The following is a 14,001-nucleotide window of genomic DNA, read 5'->3' on the forward strand; positions in this document are numbered from 1 at the left end:
TTAAAAACAAAAGATTAAAAAAGTAAAACAATTGTCAATATTTATTAAGAAAATTTTCAAAGTCTGTTCTTCCAGAAACCAACTTTAACAACTTATTGTATTGTAAACTTAACCTTCTTTCGTCATTATTACTCCTACTGTACATGTGATCTTTGACTGTGTTTGTGTACATTTGTATAAACTCATTTTGAGCCTCAAATACCAGTGAACTTGTCTTGAGTGAATAACAGAATTTAAAATCTTAGGCCATTCTTTTTTTTTCCATTTTAAATGCTGAATAGGAAATACCAAGTTAAAAATCTTAAGCTGAATGTAATAAACTCATGTGAACAAAATATGACTCAAACCTAGGCAAACTGTGAGCTCTGTATCTTGCTTATAATTCTACGATTGACGCTGAAATTTTGGTTGAACGTTAGAAATTCTATATGAATTAGAGTATGTTAAATACTTGTACAAACAAAATAAAAGAATGATATTCTGTGTATACCTACTCTCTGGGGCCCCCTCTTTATACAATAAATAATGTGAAATCTACATCAATTTTGATAATTTTTCAGACACGAGTAAATAAAAACGACATATTTAAAACAGTTTCCATAGTTCTGACACATTTCTGTTGCGGGGATAAAGTAATTATCGCTATTCCTAAGAAAATATCACAGCGGAAAATTATCCTGGTTTGTACGCAAGGTAAATAACAATCATTTAATTACAATGGAGAAGACAAATTAAATTTATGAATGTTTTTAATTTGAGGAATTGAGCACATTGAGGTACAATTTTCTTCTTCACATCTATACATGTAGGATTTTAAAAATAAAATACAATAACAATTATATTTTTTTAAAAATACAATAACTAGTATGTATAGTTGATGAAAAAAATGTACCTATATGCTCTCATATATTTTGATCGCTTTACAAAGTGTGTGTGTGTGGGGGGGGGGGGTAGACCAAAAATATAGGGAATAGGAAGTTAACAACTTACCAGTATACCCCTACCAAATGTTTAGTTTTATATCTTGCGAAGGATTTTCTTATTCTGGTAAAAATAGTATTTCATGAAGGTACAATGTCAAAGATTACGTGTATGCAAAAATAAGTGTAAAATTCGAATACTTGACAATATTTATTTTTGTTATTCTACCGAGGGACCATATGGCACAATATCTTTTGAACGCCCATTGTTGCTCAGGTAAGCGATGTGGCCCCATGGGCCTCTTGTTTCAAGTCGCATGGGACACTTCCTAAAATAATGATTATTTTTCAACCCCTGCTTCGAAGGAGAGGGGGGTATACTGTTTTACTGTTGTGTTCCTGTCTGTCCATAACAAATTTCTGTCACGTTTTTTCTCAGGAACTAATCATTGCAGATGCCTGAAATTTTAGCACACTCTTTTTTTAGTTAATATGATGGGATCTTTTTTTGTACGAAACCAACTTCAACTTCCTGTTAAATGTTGACTTTGCTTATTTTGATAAGCACATCAGAGCAGGGGTATTACTAGTGAGCATTGACTTACATATATCTTGTTCAGGGACCATTATACTTATGTCCTGCTTGCTTTGGTTATATCGTAGGACTGGATGGGAGTACATCAGCACAGGAACGGGAAAAACTGATCAATCAGTTCAACTCACCCGAAAATACCAAATCATGGCTCTTCCTTCTCTCTACCAGGTAATACCAGTCACAGTTCAAGGTTTTATTAAACCAGGTATAATAAAGAACCAGGGACTAACAATTTTGATTTATTACATTTTCTTTTTACCTGATAAGTTGATAATATATTTTTTACCATGATTCTTGGGATATCTAGGAAAGAATATCTAATAAAATTTTAATCTCTCTCTAAAATAAAATTTGCACTTCTGATTTATTATATTTAAAGCATCATAATTATGCATTGTATATCTGCAGAATGTAAGAAATAAAAAAAAAAATAGGTGCACATGAAATCTGCTAAAAATTGAGCCACAATGAATATTAATAATATTACTACTATTTATAAAAGAAGTTTTATCCACACTTTGTTATTTATTCCAGCATGATAATGGAGGCAATTCAAATTCCTGGAATATAATGTATTTTCTCTCTGACAGAGCTGGGTCACTAGGGATCAACCTGGTAGGAGCCAACCGTGTTGTCGTCCTTGATGCCTCGTGGAATCCCTGCCACGACTGTCAGGCCATTTGTCGGGTTTTCCGGTTTGGACAGGTCAAGCCAAGTTACATCTACCGCTTGGTGACCGACAACAGCATGGAGAAGAAGATTTACGATCGCCAGGTGTCCAAGCAGGGAATGTCAAGTGAGTGGTTCAAATCATGGAGGCAGAGATGGGGGTTATTAAATCTAGGGTCCTTATATAGAAACCTTTTTCTCTTTACGAAATCAGTGTAAAAAATAGGCAGTGGGAGGGGACTAAGTCTTGTAACTTTGGTTAAGTTTAAACTCTTATATTTTGTAATTTTTAAAGTTGTATGGGACACTTCCATGTTGTGAAGGATTGTTTATCGAAATAAACAATAAAATAAAGTATGGTTATATAAGTAATTTCTTTCCCATTATTGTCACCTAACAGTGTAGCGCAGTGGGTCAGGGGGTTTACTATAAATCTAATTATGAATTAGAATCCCGCCGCGAGTTTTACAAACTTTACCTCGCCAAATATTTTTAAAAGCTATTTTTGGGTTAAATATTGTAAAATTTGAAAATTCTAAACTGAAAGTATTTCAGTTATAATGCACTTTTATCCACATCAATATTGACAGATGTCCCATAGCACCTTAAAAGAGGATGATACATTTATTTTTCCATTGGTAGATATTTTTATGACCTATTTACAGTAATTGTATTAATAAGCTGTTTTTAATATCTCTTTATCTAGATCGTGTCATTGACGAGATGCAGAAACAAAATCACCTGACGAAGAGACAGGTGGACAGTCTACTTCATTATGAGGTCAGTAGACACTATTTATAGCTAGTGCAGAGCATCAGGGTTTATTTATGTAATGGATTTAGGAAAAAAAAGTTGCTTTTACTTTAAGAAATGACAATACAGGGTTACATTAAAAAAATTAGAATTAAAGACATCAGGAAGGTTATTTATAGAATTAAAGAGGTCACTAACTAAAGGTTATTTATAAAATTAAAGAGGTCACTAAGGTTATATATAGAAATCAAGAGGTCACTAACTTAAGGTTATATATAGAATTCAAGAGGTCTGTTAGGTTATTTATAGAGTTAAATTGTCAGATTTATTTACAACATAAGGTTTATAGCTATTTCCAATTTAAATCAAAATAGTAAATATCAATATTATATGATTCTTGATTTATGGATGTACATGTATCTTATGATTGCTATGAATTGTTATGGATATAAAGCTTCCGTATGTTGCTCATCAGAGTTAAATTCTTTTTCTTAGGACAAAGAACCTGAGTATGCTGACTTTAGTCAGGAAGATTATGAAGACCCCATCATGAACAAACTTCTGCAAACTGAGGGACATTGGCTTACGACGGTAAGGATTATTTTCTATTCATGTTAACTGTGTCACCATCTTGTCAATGTTGATCTTTCTTGATCAAGATAAATTGGCATCAAATAAAGATACACATGTATTAATTTGTTTTTTTAATTACATGAATAAATTGTAGAAACCCTTTGAACATGAGTCCTTGCTGATAGATAAGAAAGAACTAAGATTGACAAAGAAGGAGAAAAGACTTGCTCAGCAGAGTTACGTGATGGAGAAACGGCTGAATGTCTCGTACTCAAGACCCTCATACGCAGCTTTCTACCCCAAGGGACAGGAAGGAAACGCTCGACAGATTAAGATTGTGTCTCCACCCTCACAGCCAATTTGGTACGTCTCAGCAGAGATCTCTATGATTCTAGTGATTATCCTATTTGTTATCTTTAACTTTCAAAATAGAAATCAATTTAAAATGTCACAAAATTCTGTTTTCTGTCTCAAACATCTCTGTTTATCGCTTTGTTTGTTGCAGGCCGTCCACTACCTACACCTCTCGCCCTGTGGCCAGTGTGAAGCCAATGATCACCACCCCAGTACCCATGCAGCCCAAGGGTGTTGGCAGGGGAGAGAACCGAAATCTGCCAATCATTAGCAAAAACAAACCCGGGGTGTCCGTTCATAAAGTTCTCACTACTACAGGTACATGTATTTAATGATTAATTTATTAAAATAACAATAATTTTAGATTATGGAAGTGTACAATTCAGACTGTTAATGGATACCTAGCCTTGCAAGCCTGCATGCATACTCTATGTATTATAGACCTACATACTGGCCCTGAGGACATTGGCAAAGGCCATAGAAAACTTTGATTGTGGGGATGGGGTGGTTTCAATGCTTATTTTTGGTAACCTGTAATTCAACAACATGAATTTGATAAATTTGAATTTTCCAGGGGTGGTGTAACCCCCACTTTATATCCAAGCATGTTCAGGACTCTGAATATCTGTTGGATTATTTTTTCAGATATCATGTTACCTGGTACAGCCACCAGTACACAGTCCACAGCAGGAACCAGCACAAACAAGATTCCCGCTGGACAGCAGATCTTCATCATCAAAACTCCCAAAGGAGTCTACATCCGAACAAACTCAGGCAAGATCTTTGCAGTGCGAGCCAAGTTTCCTCTGTCTGGGTCGACCACAGCTGTTGCTTCAAGCTCCTCTCCTGTTACCTCAGCAACCAACTCATCCACATCATCAGGTTAGTCATATAGCACTGTCATCACTCATCATTCAGGACAAGTAAGAAGTACAGTTTAAAGTCACAGGATATGTTTATCTGTAGTTTTTTCTCCTACCAATTCAAAATGGTATGAGATTTTGTGTTTTCAATAAAAATTTCATTTTTAGTTTCAACTCACAAACAAAGTCTTTAAAAATTAGTACTCAATAAATATTGATGAAACTACAGTACATTATTTTGTTTTCATTCGGGTTTTGGTAATATTTCAGCCCTGACGACTGCGGATTTACTTGCCTCCTCAGAAGAAGCCTCTGATTCTCAGGGCGAATCTCAGTCCAGTTCCTCCTCATCCAAGGACCAGGACGCCAGTGATATTCTTGCGTCTCTCTATGGGCAGGATGCTCCGATCAAGCCCGCAATATCGAGTTCCAACTCCAGCCAGGACAATCCAATCAAACCTGCGATATCTCGAACAGACTCTAGTGCTTCCCTGGCATCGCAGTTTGGAAAGTCGGACATGTTTGGTGACATCAGACAAACTGGAAATGCAAAAGTGGGCAGTGATTATGCGACGGATGAACAGATAGACAAAGTCAGTGACAATTTGGAAAGCATGGACTCCCAACCTGACCTCCCAGTCAGCAAAGAGGAGTTGTTCTACCGAAAAAGTACACCCAACAGAAATCCTTCAAAGACAGAGCTTGATACCTTTACAACATCACAAATGGACGATATTTCGAATTTGATTAATTACAGTTCTAATACATCAAACCAGATAAGTAGTGACTCAAATCCGATGGGTGGAAGTTCAAGTATGTTGAATCATATGGATAGTAATTCAAGTATGTCCAGCCAGTTGAATAACAATTCAAATATGTCACACCATATGAGTGGCAATTCAAATTTATCGCACGAGATGAGTGGCAATTCAAATATGTCGCATCAGTCAAGTGGAAATTCAAATATGTCGCAGCAGATGGGTGAAAATTCCAATATGTTACACCAGATGGAGAGTGGTCCTGATATGTCGAATCAAATGGATGGAAATATGAGGTCCCAGTTGGATTACGGTTCCAATATGTCCAACCAGATGGGTGGTAGTTCCAACCACATGAACAGTGGTTCAAATTACATGGGAGGAGGTTCAAATATGTCAAACCACATGGGAGTCTCTTCAATGCCATCTCATATGGGAAACAATTCTAACCTGCCGCCATATCCAATACCTGGAGGAATGGGTCCGTCTCATGTCCCATTCCTATTTCAGAACCAGCTGATGTACCCTCAGGGTGGGGGCTATCCCCCCATGTCTGGGATGGGCTCCATGCCCTACTCTAGTCCTATCACCAGTACACAAGATGCAGGGACATCTTCTGTTTCCTCCTCTCTAGCTCCAACAAGTAGTAACATGTCCATGCCCTCTATGTCAGGAATGCCCTCTATGCCAATGATGGGATTCCCTTTTGCACCTTACCCCTTCCCTATACCCCAACCCTACCTGATGCCAGGAATGGACCCCAACTACATGTCCCAACTGTCCATGCCTGGTCACCAAAGGTATAACATGCACCACGGCATGCATATGCCAGGCTCAGGACCCATGATGCCCCCTGAATACCCTGGCTCTAAGGACTACATGAATCAGAGCTCCTCAGATTGTCAATCCAATCAAAGCCTGGACATGCGGCATCAAGACAACTCCAACATGTGAACTGCAATAAGGAACTTGTCTAAATAGAACTCCATACTCATCTTTCAAAAACAGTTTGAGTGTCATGGAACCAAGGTCATGTGACAAAATGTTGTCATGGTTACTGTCACCATGGCAACAATAGACAACAAGTTGCTCCCCTTTGGGGAAGGGTGACTGACAGTTGCAATAGACCACAGTGATGTGTGTTGGTGTTGTGATGCATGCCATAGTATTAATACATGTACTTAGTCTCATTCCTACTCCATAGCAGTGTACTGTGTACTCTATAGCTGTGTACTTATGTACATCCAGGTACATCATTGTCTGAACCTGGTGATATCAATACTATAGACAAACATTTTGCAGTATACCTACATGTATATTGATTGTTTGGTTGTCTACAAGATGTCTTACCATCACTTAGTAGTTTGTTCCGTGTAGAATATGATTAATTCAAATCATCAATTGCATGTCTATGTATCAGCCATGTTACTTATATGTAAAAATTCATGTATTTTTAACTCTGTAATGTTTTGGTTTGTGATACGCGTGCGATACTTGATCTCTTCAATTAGATGAAAGACATGAAATGGTTAAAAGTATGCTTTAAAAGAAAACTACATGTATGTTTTTCTCAAAGAACCTCTTTCATTCTTCGTTGCATCTTTAAAAAATGTGCTCTGATTTTTCATAAATTTTTATTTCTATAAAATGCAATTTAAGGACGTTGTTTACTCAGGGTTTGAGTTCTCAAATTCGGATTGTTATAAAGTTCAATTTCATGAGTAAAATTTGTTCTAACCACTAAAAGTATTGATGAAATGAATTATTATTGACAGGCCATTCAATATTTTTACTATATTATGGAATTAGGCTCAAGCAAAGTTGGACTTTTAGCAAAACAGAGGAAATTCGGACTAAAATTTTCAGATTTTGTTTTTCACTGAAATATTTTTGGTAGTACAGTAATATTCAAAGTTAAGATTGTACTTGTTAATTAACATAATTTTGCATATTTTCTGTTGGTTTTATCTCACTTTTTCGTTAAGATATTCGAATGGCACACAATACAACAATATTGAAAAATGCCTAAAAACGATAAAAGACACCATATCTCAAAATTTTGATCATTGACCTCATATAACTTTTATGCCTGCAGAGTAACGTCAATATACCTAGTTTAATGCTATTAATGTTTTAGTATTATCATCATTCAGTTTTTTGTAAAATTAAATAAAAAGAGGGTAGGAATTTGAAAACTGATAGAGGAAATTCGGACTGGAATATTCAAAAAAATTGTGAATGAAAAGTTATTGCTTTGTGTCTGTTGAGTGTCACTGCCATTCATTAACTGCATTTCATTTTTAAAAGAGTTTAGCAATTTGTATTATTTTCACAATTAAGAAAATTTCAATCATAGTGTAAAATTTTTAGGGACTTTTCTTAAATTTCCAAAAAATATTCAATGACCATTATCTCAAAAAGTAGGTCATTGACCTACTTTTTTGAAAGTAAAAAATAGCACTCCCAAGATAGGTCTTTAACACACAATAGATGGTTTTTCATTATCATCAGTGGAATTTTTTTTCATTCTGAGTAAACGTATACCTTAAGTCTAAAACTGTTGAAATGAATGAAATAACAACCATGAGTTGGCAATATTTATTTGCATCAATCAAAGAGTACTTTTCGGTGCAGCTCAAGCTATAAGACGGCAAACATTTGTTTGTTACCTAAGGTAGTGAAGTTTTAAAAGACCTTTTATCCTGTGCTATGTTATTAATTTTAATAAGTATTTCATATATAAAATGAAATTTTACTTCATTATTTTTAGAAGTAAAAGGTATTTAAAGACAACACAGGAATAGCTAAATTACTGCCGTAAGTATTCTTGCGAGATATTAATTGAAGCCAAGGTTTTTGTGCTGTTAGCTTACAAGAATTGTTTTTTAAGGCGTCGAGCTAATGCTCGGCAGCCTTCTAGCGATCGTCTGGATTGGCAATCGTCCAAAAATTCATGCACTGCACCGCCTTTTTAATGCGCATACAAAATAAGTTCCTTGAAGTATTAAACATATTACAAGATTTGTATTCCTTTTGTTCAACTAAATTGTGTATAAAAAAACCAACTTTGCCTCCCTGGTTATTGACAACTCATTGCATTAGTATAAATTTGCTTAATCAAGAAATGGCGGATGAATACAATAAGGTGCAATGTAAACATTCACTAAAATATTATTTAAGTTTATCGCTTACATTTTGATTGGAGACTGTGCCCGATAGAAATAAAATTTGATATGTAAATGTATTTGTTATCGGGCATGGTATCCAAAATAATTGTAAGCGATAAACTTATCTAGAGATTTTGTTGCAATTAATAAACACGATAATGCAGTCGGTTTGGTCGAGCATTTTAGATAGCACGTGTTGTGGATTTGTTTGTAAACAACCATAGCATAGGTAATCTTGTTTCAAATGGGAATTGAAATAAATAAAAGTATGTTTTATTATTATAATTAGAGACACACTGTTAATGTATTCAAATTATGAGCCTGTGAAATGTGCAAAGACTTTTTAAAGCAGAAAGAAAATAATATTTTTTTTTTAACTTTGAAATTTCTTCGATTTTTGTAACCATGATGAGTTATTGTATTATAAACTCATCACTACCTATTTTATAACGAAATATACCGATTATTGTTTTTGAAACAGCACAAAACGTTATTGATTTCCTTTTTTATTCTAATATTATTTGATAAACGACTATATATATTAGTACAGAAATTCAAATTATTGGTATCATTCTATATAAAAGAAAATGTCAGCTCGACGCCTTTGTGGCCGTTCCGGCCTTTGATTTTTTTTGGGGGGGGGGGGGGTGAGATACTTGTAAAGATTTGCAAGGTATTAAATTTTTACAGAATTTTTTCTTTGTATGTTTGTTTGCATTACTTATAAGAACAAACTGAAATATGAAACATGAACTAAATGTATATTTTAACTACATGTTGATACTTTGAAATTAGATAAATTAGATTATCAAACCAACACTTTATATTTACAAACATTTTGATTATTAGACCATTTCATCATCATTATTTTTTTTTATCATTATTATCATTTATAAATTGCATTTTTAAAAGGCATGCATAGTTTAAGAGATCTCTCGTGCCGTTCAAAATGTAGCTGTAAAGATGCATGTAAACATGCTTTCACAGGTTTAAAGCAATGTTTATACACCCACTAACATGTTTCTCTGTAGAAGTATAATTGTCATTGTTAAGGTGAACTTATTTCAACATCTTTATAATGTCCCTCTGAGAGGTTTGTAGTATAAATTTTCATGTCATCTTTTTGATGTTTTTATTTAAATAATAAAATATGTAAAGGTACAGATTTTTATTGGTTTATACTTTTTTTCTTTTCTGCTCTGAGAGAGAGAGAGAGAGAGAAAGAGAGAGAGAGAGATAAAGAGAGAGAGAGTGCGATGTTACGTGCTGGCTTTACAATTTCTCTAACGAAGTAATGCAATATGCTTTTAATTTTGTACTTTAATGTATTATTGTAAGAAATAAGGGAGACAATTTTCCTCACAAGCAATTTTTTAAAATATAATGGGACTTTTATCGATATTAATGTAGATAGAACTGCATTATATTTAAAATGCCCTCAGCGGTTTAGAATTAATAAATTTTAGAATATTTCACCAAAAATGTGTATTCAATGAATGTTTAACCAAAAAGGTGTATTCAATGACATGTTAACTTAATAGAATTCCAGAATGAGACAATTATAACAGCACATATCCAGAAGACATTGAAAACGGCTGTGAACAATTCGTGTATAGGTATGCTAAGACATAGACTAGTCATGAACCTGTTTATGTAAAAAAAAATTGTATTGATTCCTTACCTTCATAGCCAGTATGAAATACTAAAGAATGAATTTATCATTAATATGTGATATATCTATCTGTTAATCAAATAGCTTTAAAAAGTTATTAAAAATACATTTATTAGATAATCATAATTTTGCGGACCAGAAAAATACTCAGAAAACCAGCTATTTCTTCATATATTGAAGATTACCATGGTAACTACAACCACTTTGAAGTCTGTGGTCTCCATGGAGTTCATGATCTCATGGAAGCTTAGATTTTGATTGAAAAAGAAAACATCCATGCATAGTCAAAACAAAGACTGGCTCAGTATTTTGAGAGGAATGTAAAATTGTAAACAGTTGACAGGTGTCGCACGACGACCAATACAAAAGGTCATCCGAGTGACTCAAATGACCTGGGTAGGCCCAAAATTACTTTTTCTCAATCGTAAAAATCAATCAGAAATGAATTTACATAAGAAATTGCATTCTCAATGTTTCATCTCTTCAAAAATATACCTCTATTTTGTTCAGATATCTTCGGCCAGATTGTGATCAAAGCTATCTTAGACTTGAGTTGCAATTAGTGCTTAAATAATTGAAATCACATAAAAAAAAAAGAGCTAATAAAAATGCCTCAATATAAAAAATTTCAAATCATTGTTTTAAATTGGACCCCAAGTCTAAGATTATACTTCATGTTTCTGTGACATGGAGTAAAAAATAACCACACACAAGTGCATTATTTATTTATGCATCATTTATGTCATTTTTTAAATTCATAATAATAAATACATCTTTCAGTATACTTCTAATTTTGTCTTGAATCTTAAAAATCACTAAGTTTATATTGTTTGGAAAGAACAATTTTATACAAATATATTTTATCTGAACTATTCAAATATTGTTTACAAGCATATTAAAGATGAATAGTTTTTTGATTGAAAAATTCTTCATGATATTAAAACTAACTCTCTATCTCAAATTGCAAATACCGGTGTTTAAGAAAAAAATCCTTTAATATGTTTGATTTATTTATAAACAAGTTCATCACTACTTTATATTCCTAAACCATATCTTGAACACACAGATAGAATCTACACAAGTCACCATACAGTTTATTTATTAATCATTTATTGTATTTAAAATATTCATCTAATAAAATGACAGGTCTCCATACATAGTATTACAATTTTTAAATAAGTTTATAAATCCTTTAAAATAAAAACATTTGCATTCATAAAGTCTGTGCACATTTAGATTAAAAGTAAAAACCATGAACAATCAATTTGTTGACACCAAATGCATTTAAAAACCACTACTTCACTATATTGGTATTGTGTACTTACATTTGTTTACATGTTTCACACATACCAGTAATCAATTCGTTGACAAACAATGCATTATATATACTCAATTAACAATGTAACACATATACACATACACTCCAATGTATAAATTAAATGAGCTGCAATGATATAAAACTCAACAGTGTGTTATATTATGCATGTACGTGATAATTTTTAAAAAAATTTAAATGAAATATATTTATACAAAGTTTTATTTACACAAGTGTATGTAATCTATAGACACATTAAAGTACTACAGTAGTAAAATATAAAGCACATGTTACATGTATTGTATTTTCTTCACTATACCTGTGTACCACTCAACCACAAAGAGGTTGTCTCTGGTGTCCACACATAAACCCCATGGATTCTGTAAATAACAGTTGTCAATGTAGCTGAGGAACTGTCCGTCCTGATCCAGGATGTGGATACGGTAGTTGTTATAGTCTACTGTCAGGATCCGACCCTGGCTGTCTGTTGTGATGCCGCGTGGATAGAATGCTCCCTTGGTAGTAGAGGGACGACCAGTGTAGGTAAACCGGAGTTTCCCGGCCTGATTGACCACCACTACTGCATGGGCTACATAGTCTGACACACAGATATCTAGGTTCCTGTTCTCACTGATGTATTTAGTGTACTCACCAGATGAAAAGAGAGGTTGTCCTTTGTCGTCGTACTGAATACTTTGTTTCTCTGTGGAGCCAGAGTAACACACTACTTTTGTTTGTTTATAATCATCACTGTTCATGACAACCAGGAGGTCACCAGAGGAGGTACTACATACACTGCGAGGTCTCCACCCCCGTAGTCTGATCACTGTCTGTATCTGTGTATTCTTCACTATGTTCACAGTTCTATCATTGTAATCAGTATAAACTAGATCCCCACTCCTTGTCACTGCTATGTCCCCTGGATTGTTCCCTGACTTGGTTTGGACCGACTTCACTAGTTCCCCACTGAGGTTGTACAGTCTCATGATGTTGTCCCAACCACCACACGTCCACATCTCCTCATCACTCAGACAGGACACACTGTATAATACATCACACTCGGTGTCTATCTGTGTGATGATCCGTGGTACATCAATGAGCGGTCTGTCCGAGGGAGAGGACTCAGCACCGGGAGATTCCATGGTGTAGCCATGTTCTTCTGTTTTGATAGATGACGCTGACAGAGAACCAAACTGTTGATAAAGCTGTTCTTTGATGATCTTCTGAGGGGTAAAACTTGGTAAGGACATTGTGAGTTTAGGAGGCAATCTTCTGAATTCATCATTCCTGGATTTGTAGGCAGAGACACGGCTGACATCATTGGAGTCCAGTAACGTCTTTAGTTCAGCAATGGTCTGTGTGATTTCAGAAATGATGTGTTTGATTTCATCTTCCTGTTTGTCTAAGACAGCCAGGTGTTTGGTGTCCATTTCCTCCACGTTAGATTTCATGTTTCTGATAATGGTGTTTATTTCTCTGTGCAAGCCTTCTCCATGTTTGTCAATTTCTGTTGTTAATTTCTGGGAGTTTTCATTCAGAGCAGATATCTGGTCTGTGATAATGGATGCAATCTCGTGGTATTTAAGATAAATGGATTTCTCTAGTTCATGTAAATTTTTTTGAATGAATTCTTTCTTGTTGTCCATGGTTTTAGTTATTTCAATAATTTGATGGCCATGGTGTTCTTCAGAGGAAAGACATGTTGCACAAATAGGAATGTCACATTGCTCACAGTAATGTTCACATATTTTTGAGGGATGTTTTTGACACTTTGGACTATATCCTCTCTTTTTAAATGGTACCACTTTGTGTTCTTTGGATTGATCAGAGATATGGTCCTTCTCACAGGCTTTACACAGATATTTGTTACAAATGGCACAGTACATAGGAGGGCCCGGGGTCTCACAGAGATGACACCGTAACACATCCTGAAGGTAATTGTTCTCAGGGTCCATGGTAGTGGCACTTTTGTCATATGTTCTGAAAAAAAGCCCAACAAACTTAGTATGTATATTAATGTAATGTCTTTTTTTATATGTGTTTTTTGTTGACTAAGTTTAACTATTACATGTAATTTCCTAAAAGTTAAAATTGTTTCAATTTTTCAAAACATTTACAATATGCCCATTGGGCCTAACGGTCACCCAAGTATATTGTAACCATCTGATAAATCATTAATGGTAATTCACCCATTTCATAATAATGCAGAATCAGCTGGTTGAAGAGGAGAAGTTGCTTAACAAACTAGCAGGTTTTATCTATATAAGGATTGGAAAAGTGGTTTTAACTGGTATCTATATCGGAAGCGTTTTCTGTTTATAATAACATGATTAATAAGGATGGGGGGTGCTCTGCTCTGATT

General features: G+C 34.4%; 2 protein-coding genes across 2 annotated transcripts in view; one reads left to right on the forward strand and one right to left on the reverse strand.

Annotated features, from left to right (window-relative positions):
- The window catches only part of LOC128161100 (helicase ARIP4-like), a 116,804-nt gene extending 109,666 nt beyond the window's left edge, over positions 1-7,138 (forward strand). Inside the window, exons 5-12 of the mRNA XM_052824341.1 lie at positions 1,541-1,683; positions 2,106-2,311; positions 2,891-2,964; positions 3,433-3,528; positions 3,665-3,873; positions 4,016-4,182; positions 4,510-4,746; positions 4,998-7,138. Of these exons, the coding sequence (XP_052680301.1) occupies positions 1,541-1,683; positions 2,106-2,311; positions 2,891-2,964; positions 3,433-3,528; positions 3,665-3,873; positions 4,016-4,182; positions 4,510-4,746; positions 4,998-6,439 (2,574 nt within the window). The 3' untranslated portion in view covers positions 6,440-7,138. The remainder of the gene's footprint in view (positions 1-1,540; positions 1,684-2,105; positions 2,312-2,890; positions 2,965-3,432; positions 3,529-3,664; positions 3,874-4,015; positions 4,183-4,509; positions 4,747-4,997) is intronic.
- A 4,691-nt stretch (positions 7,139-11,829) lies between these two features.
- On the reverse strand, positions 11,830-13,594 carry LOC128159472 (uncharacterized). Its single transcript, XM_052822589.1, has one exon. The coding sequence runs from the start codon at positions 13,592-13,594 to the stop codon at positions 11,930-11,932; it is 1,665 nt and encodes a 554-aa protein (XP_052678549.1). The 3' UTR covers positions 11,830-11,929.
- Positions 13,595-14,001: the final 407 nt, after the last annotated feature.

Source organism: Crassostrea angulata, chromosome 8, assembly GCF_025612915.1.
Source record: "Crassostrea angulata isolate pt1a10 chromosome 8, ASM2561291v2, whole genome shotgun sequence".
In the NCBI taxonomy this organism is placed as follows: domain Eukaryota; kingdom Metazoa; phylum Mollusca; class Bivalvia; order Ostreida; family Ostreidae; genus Magallana; species Magallana angulata.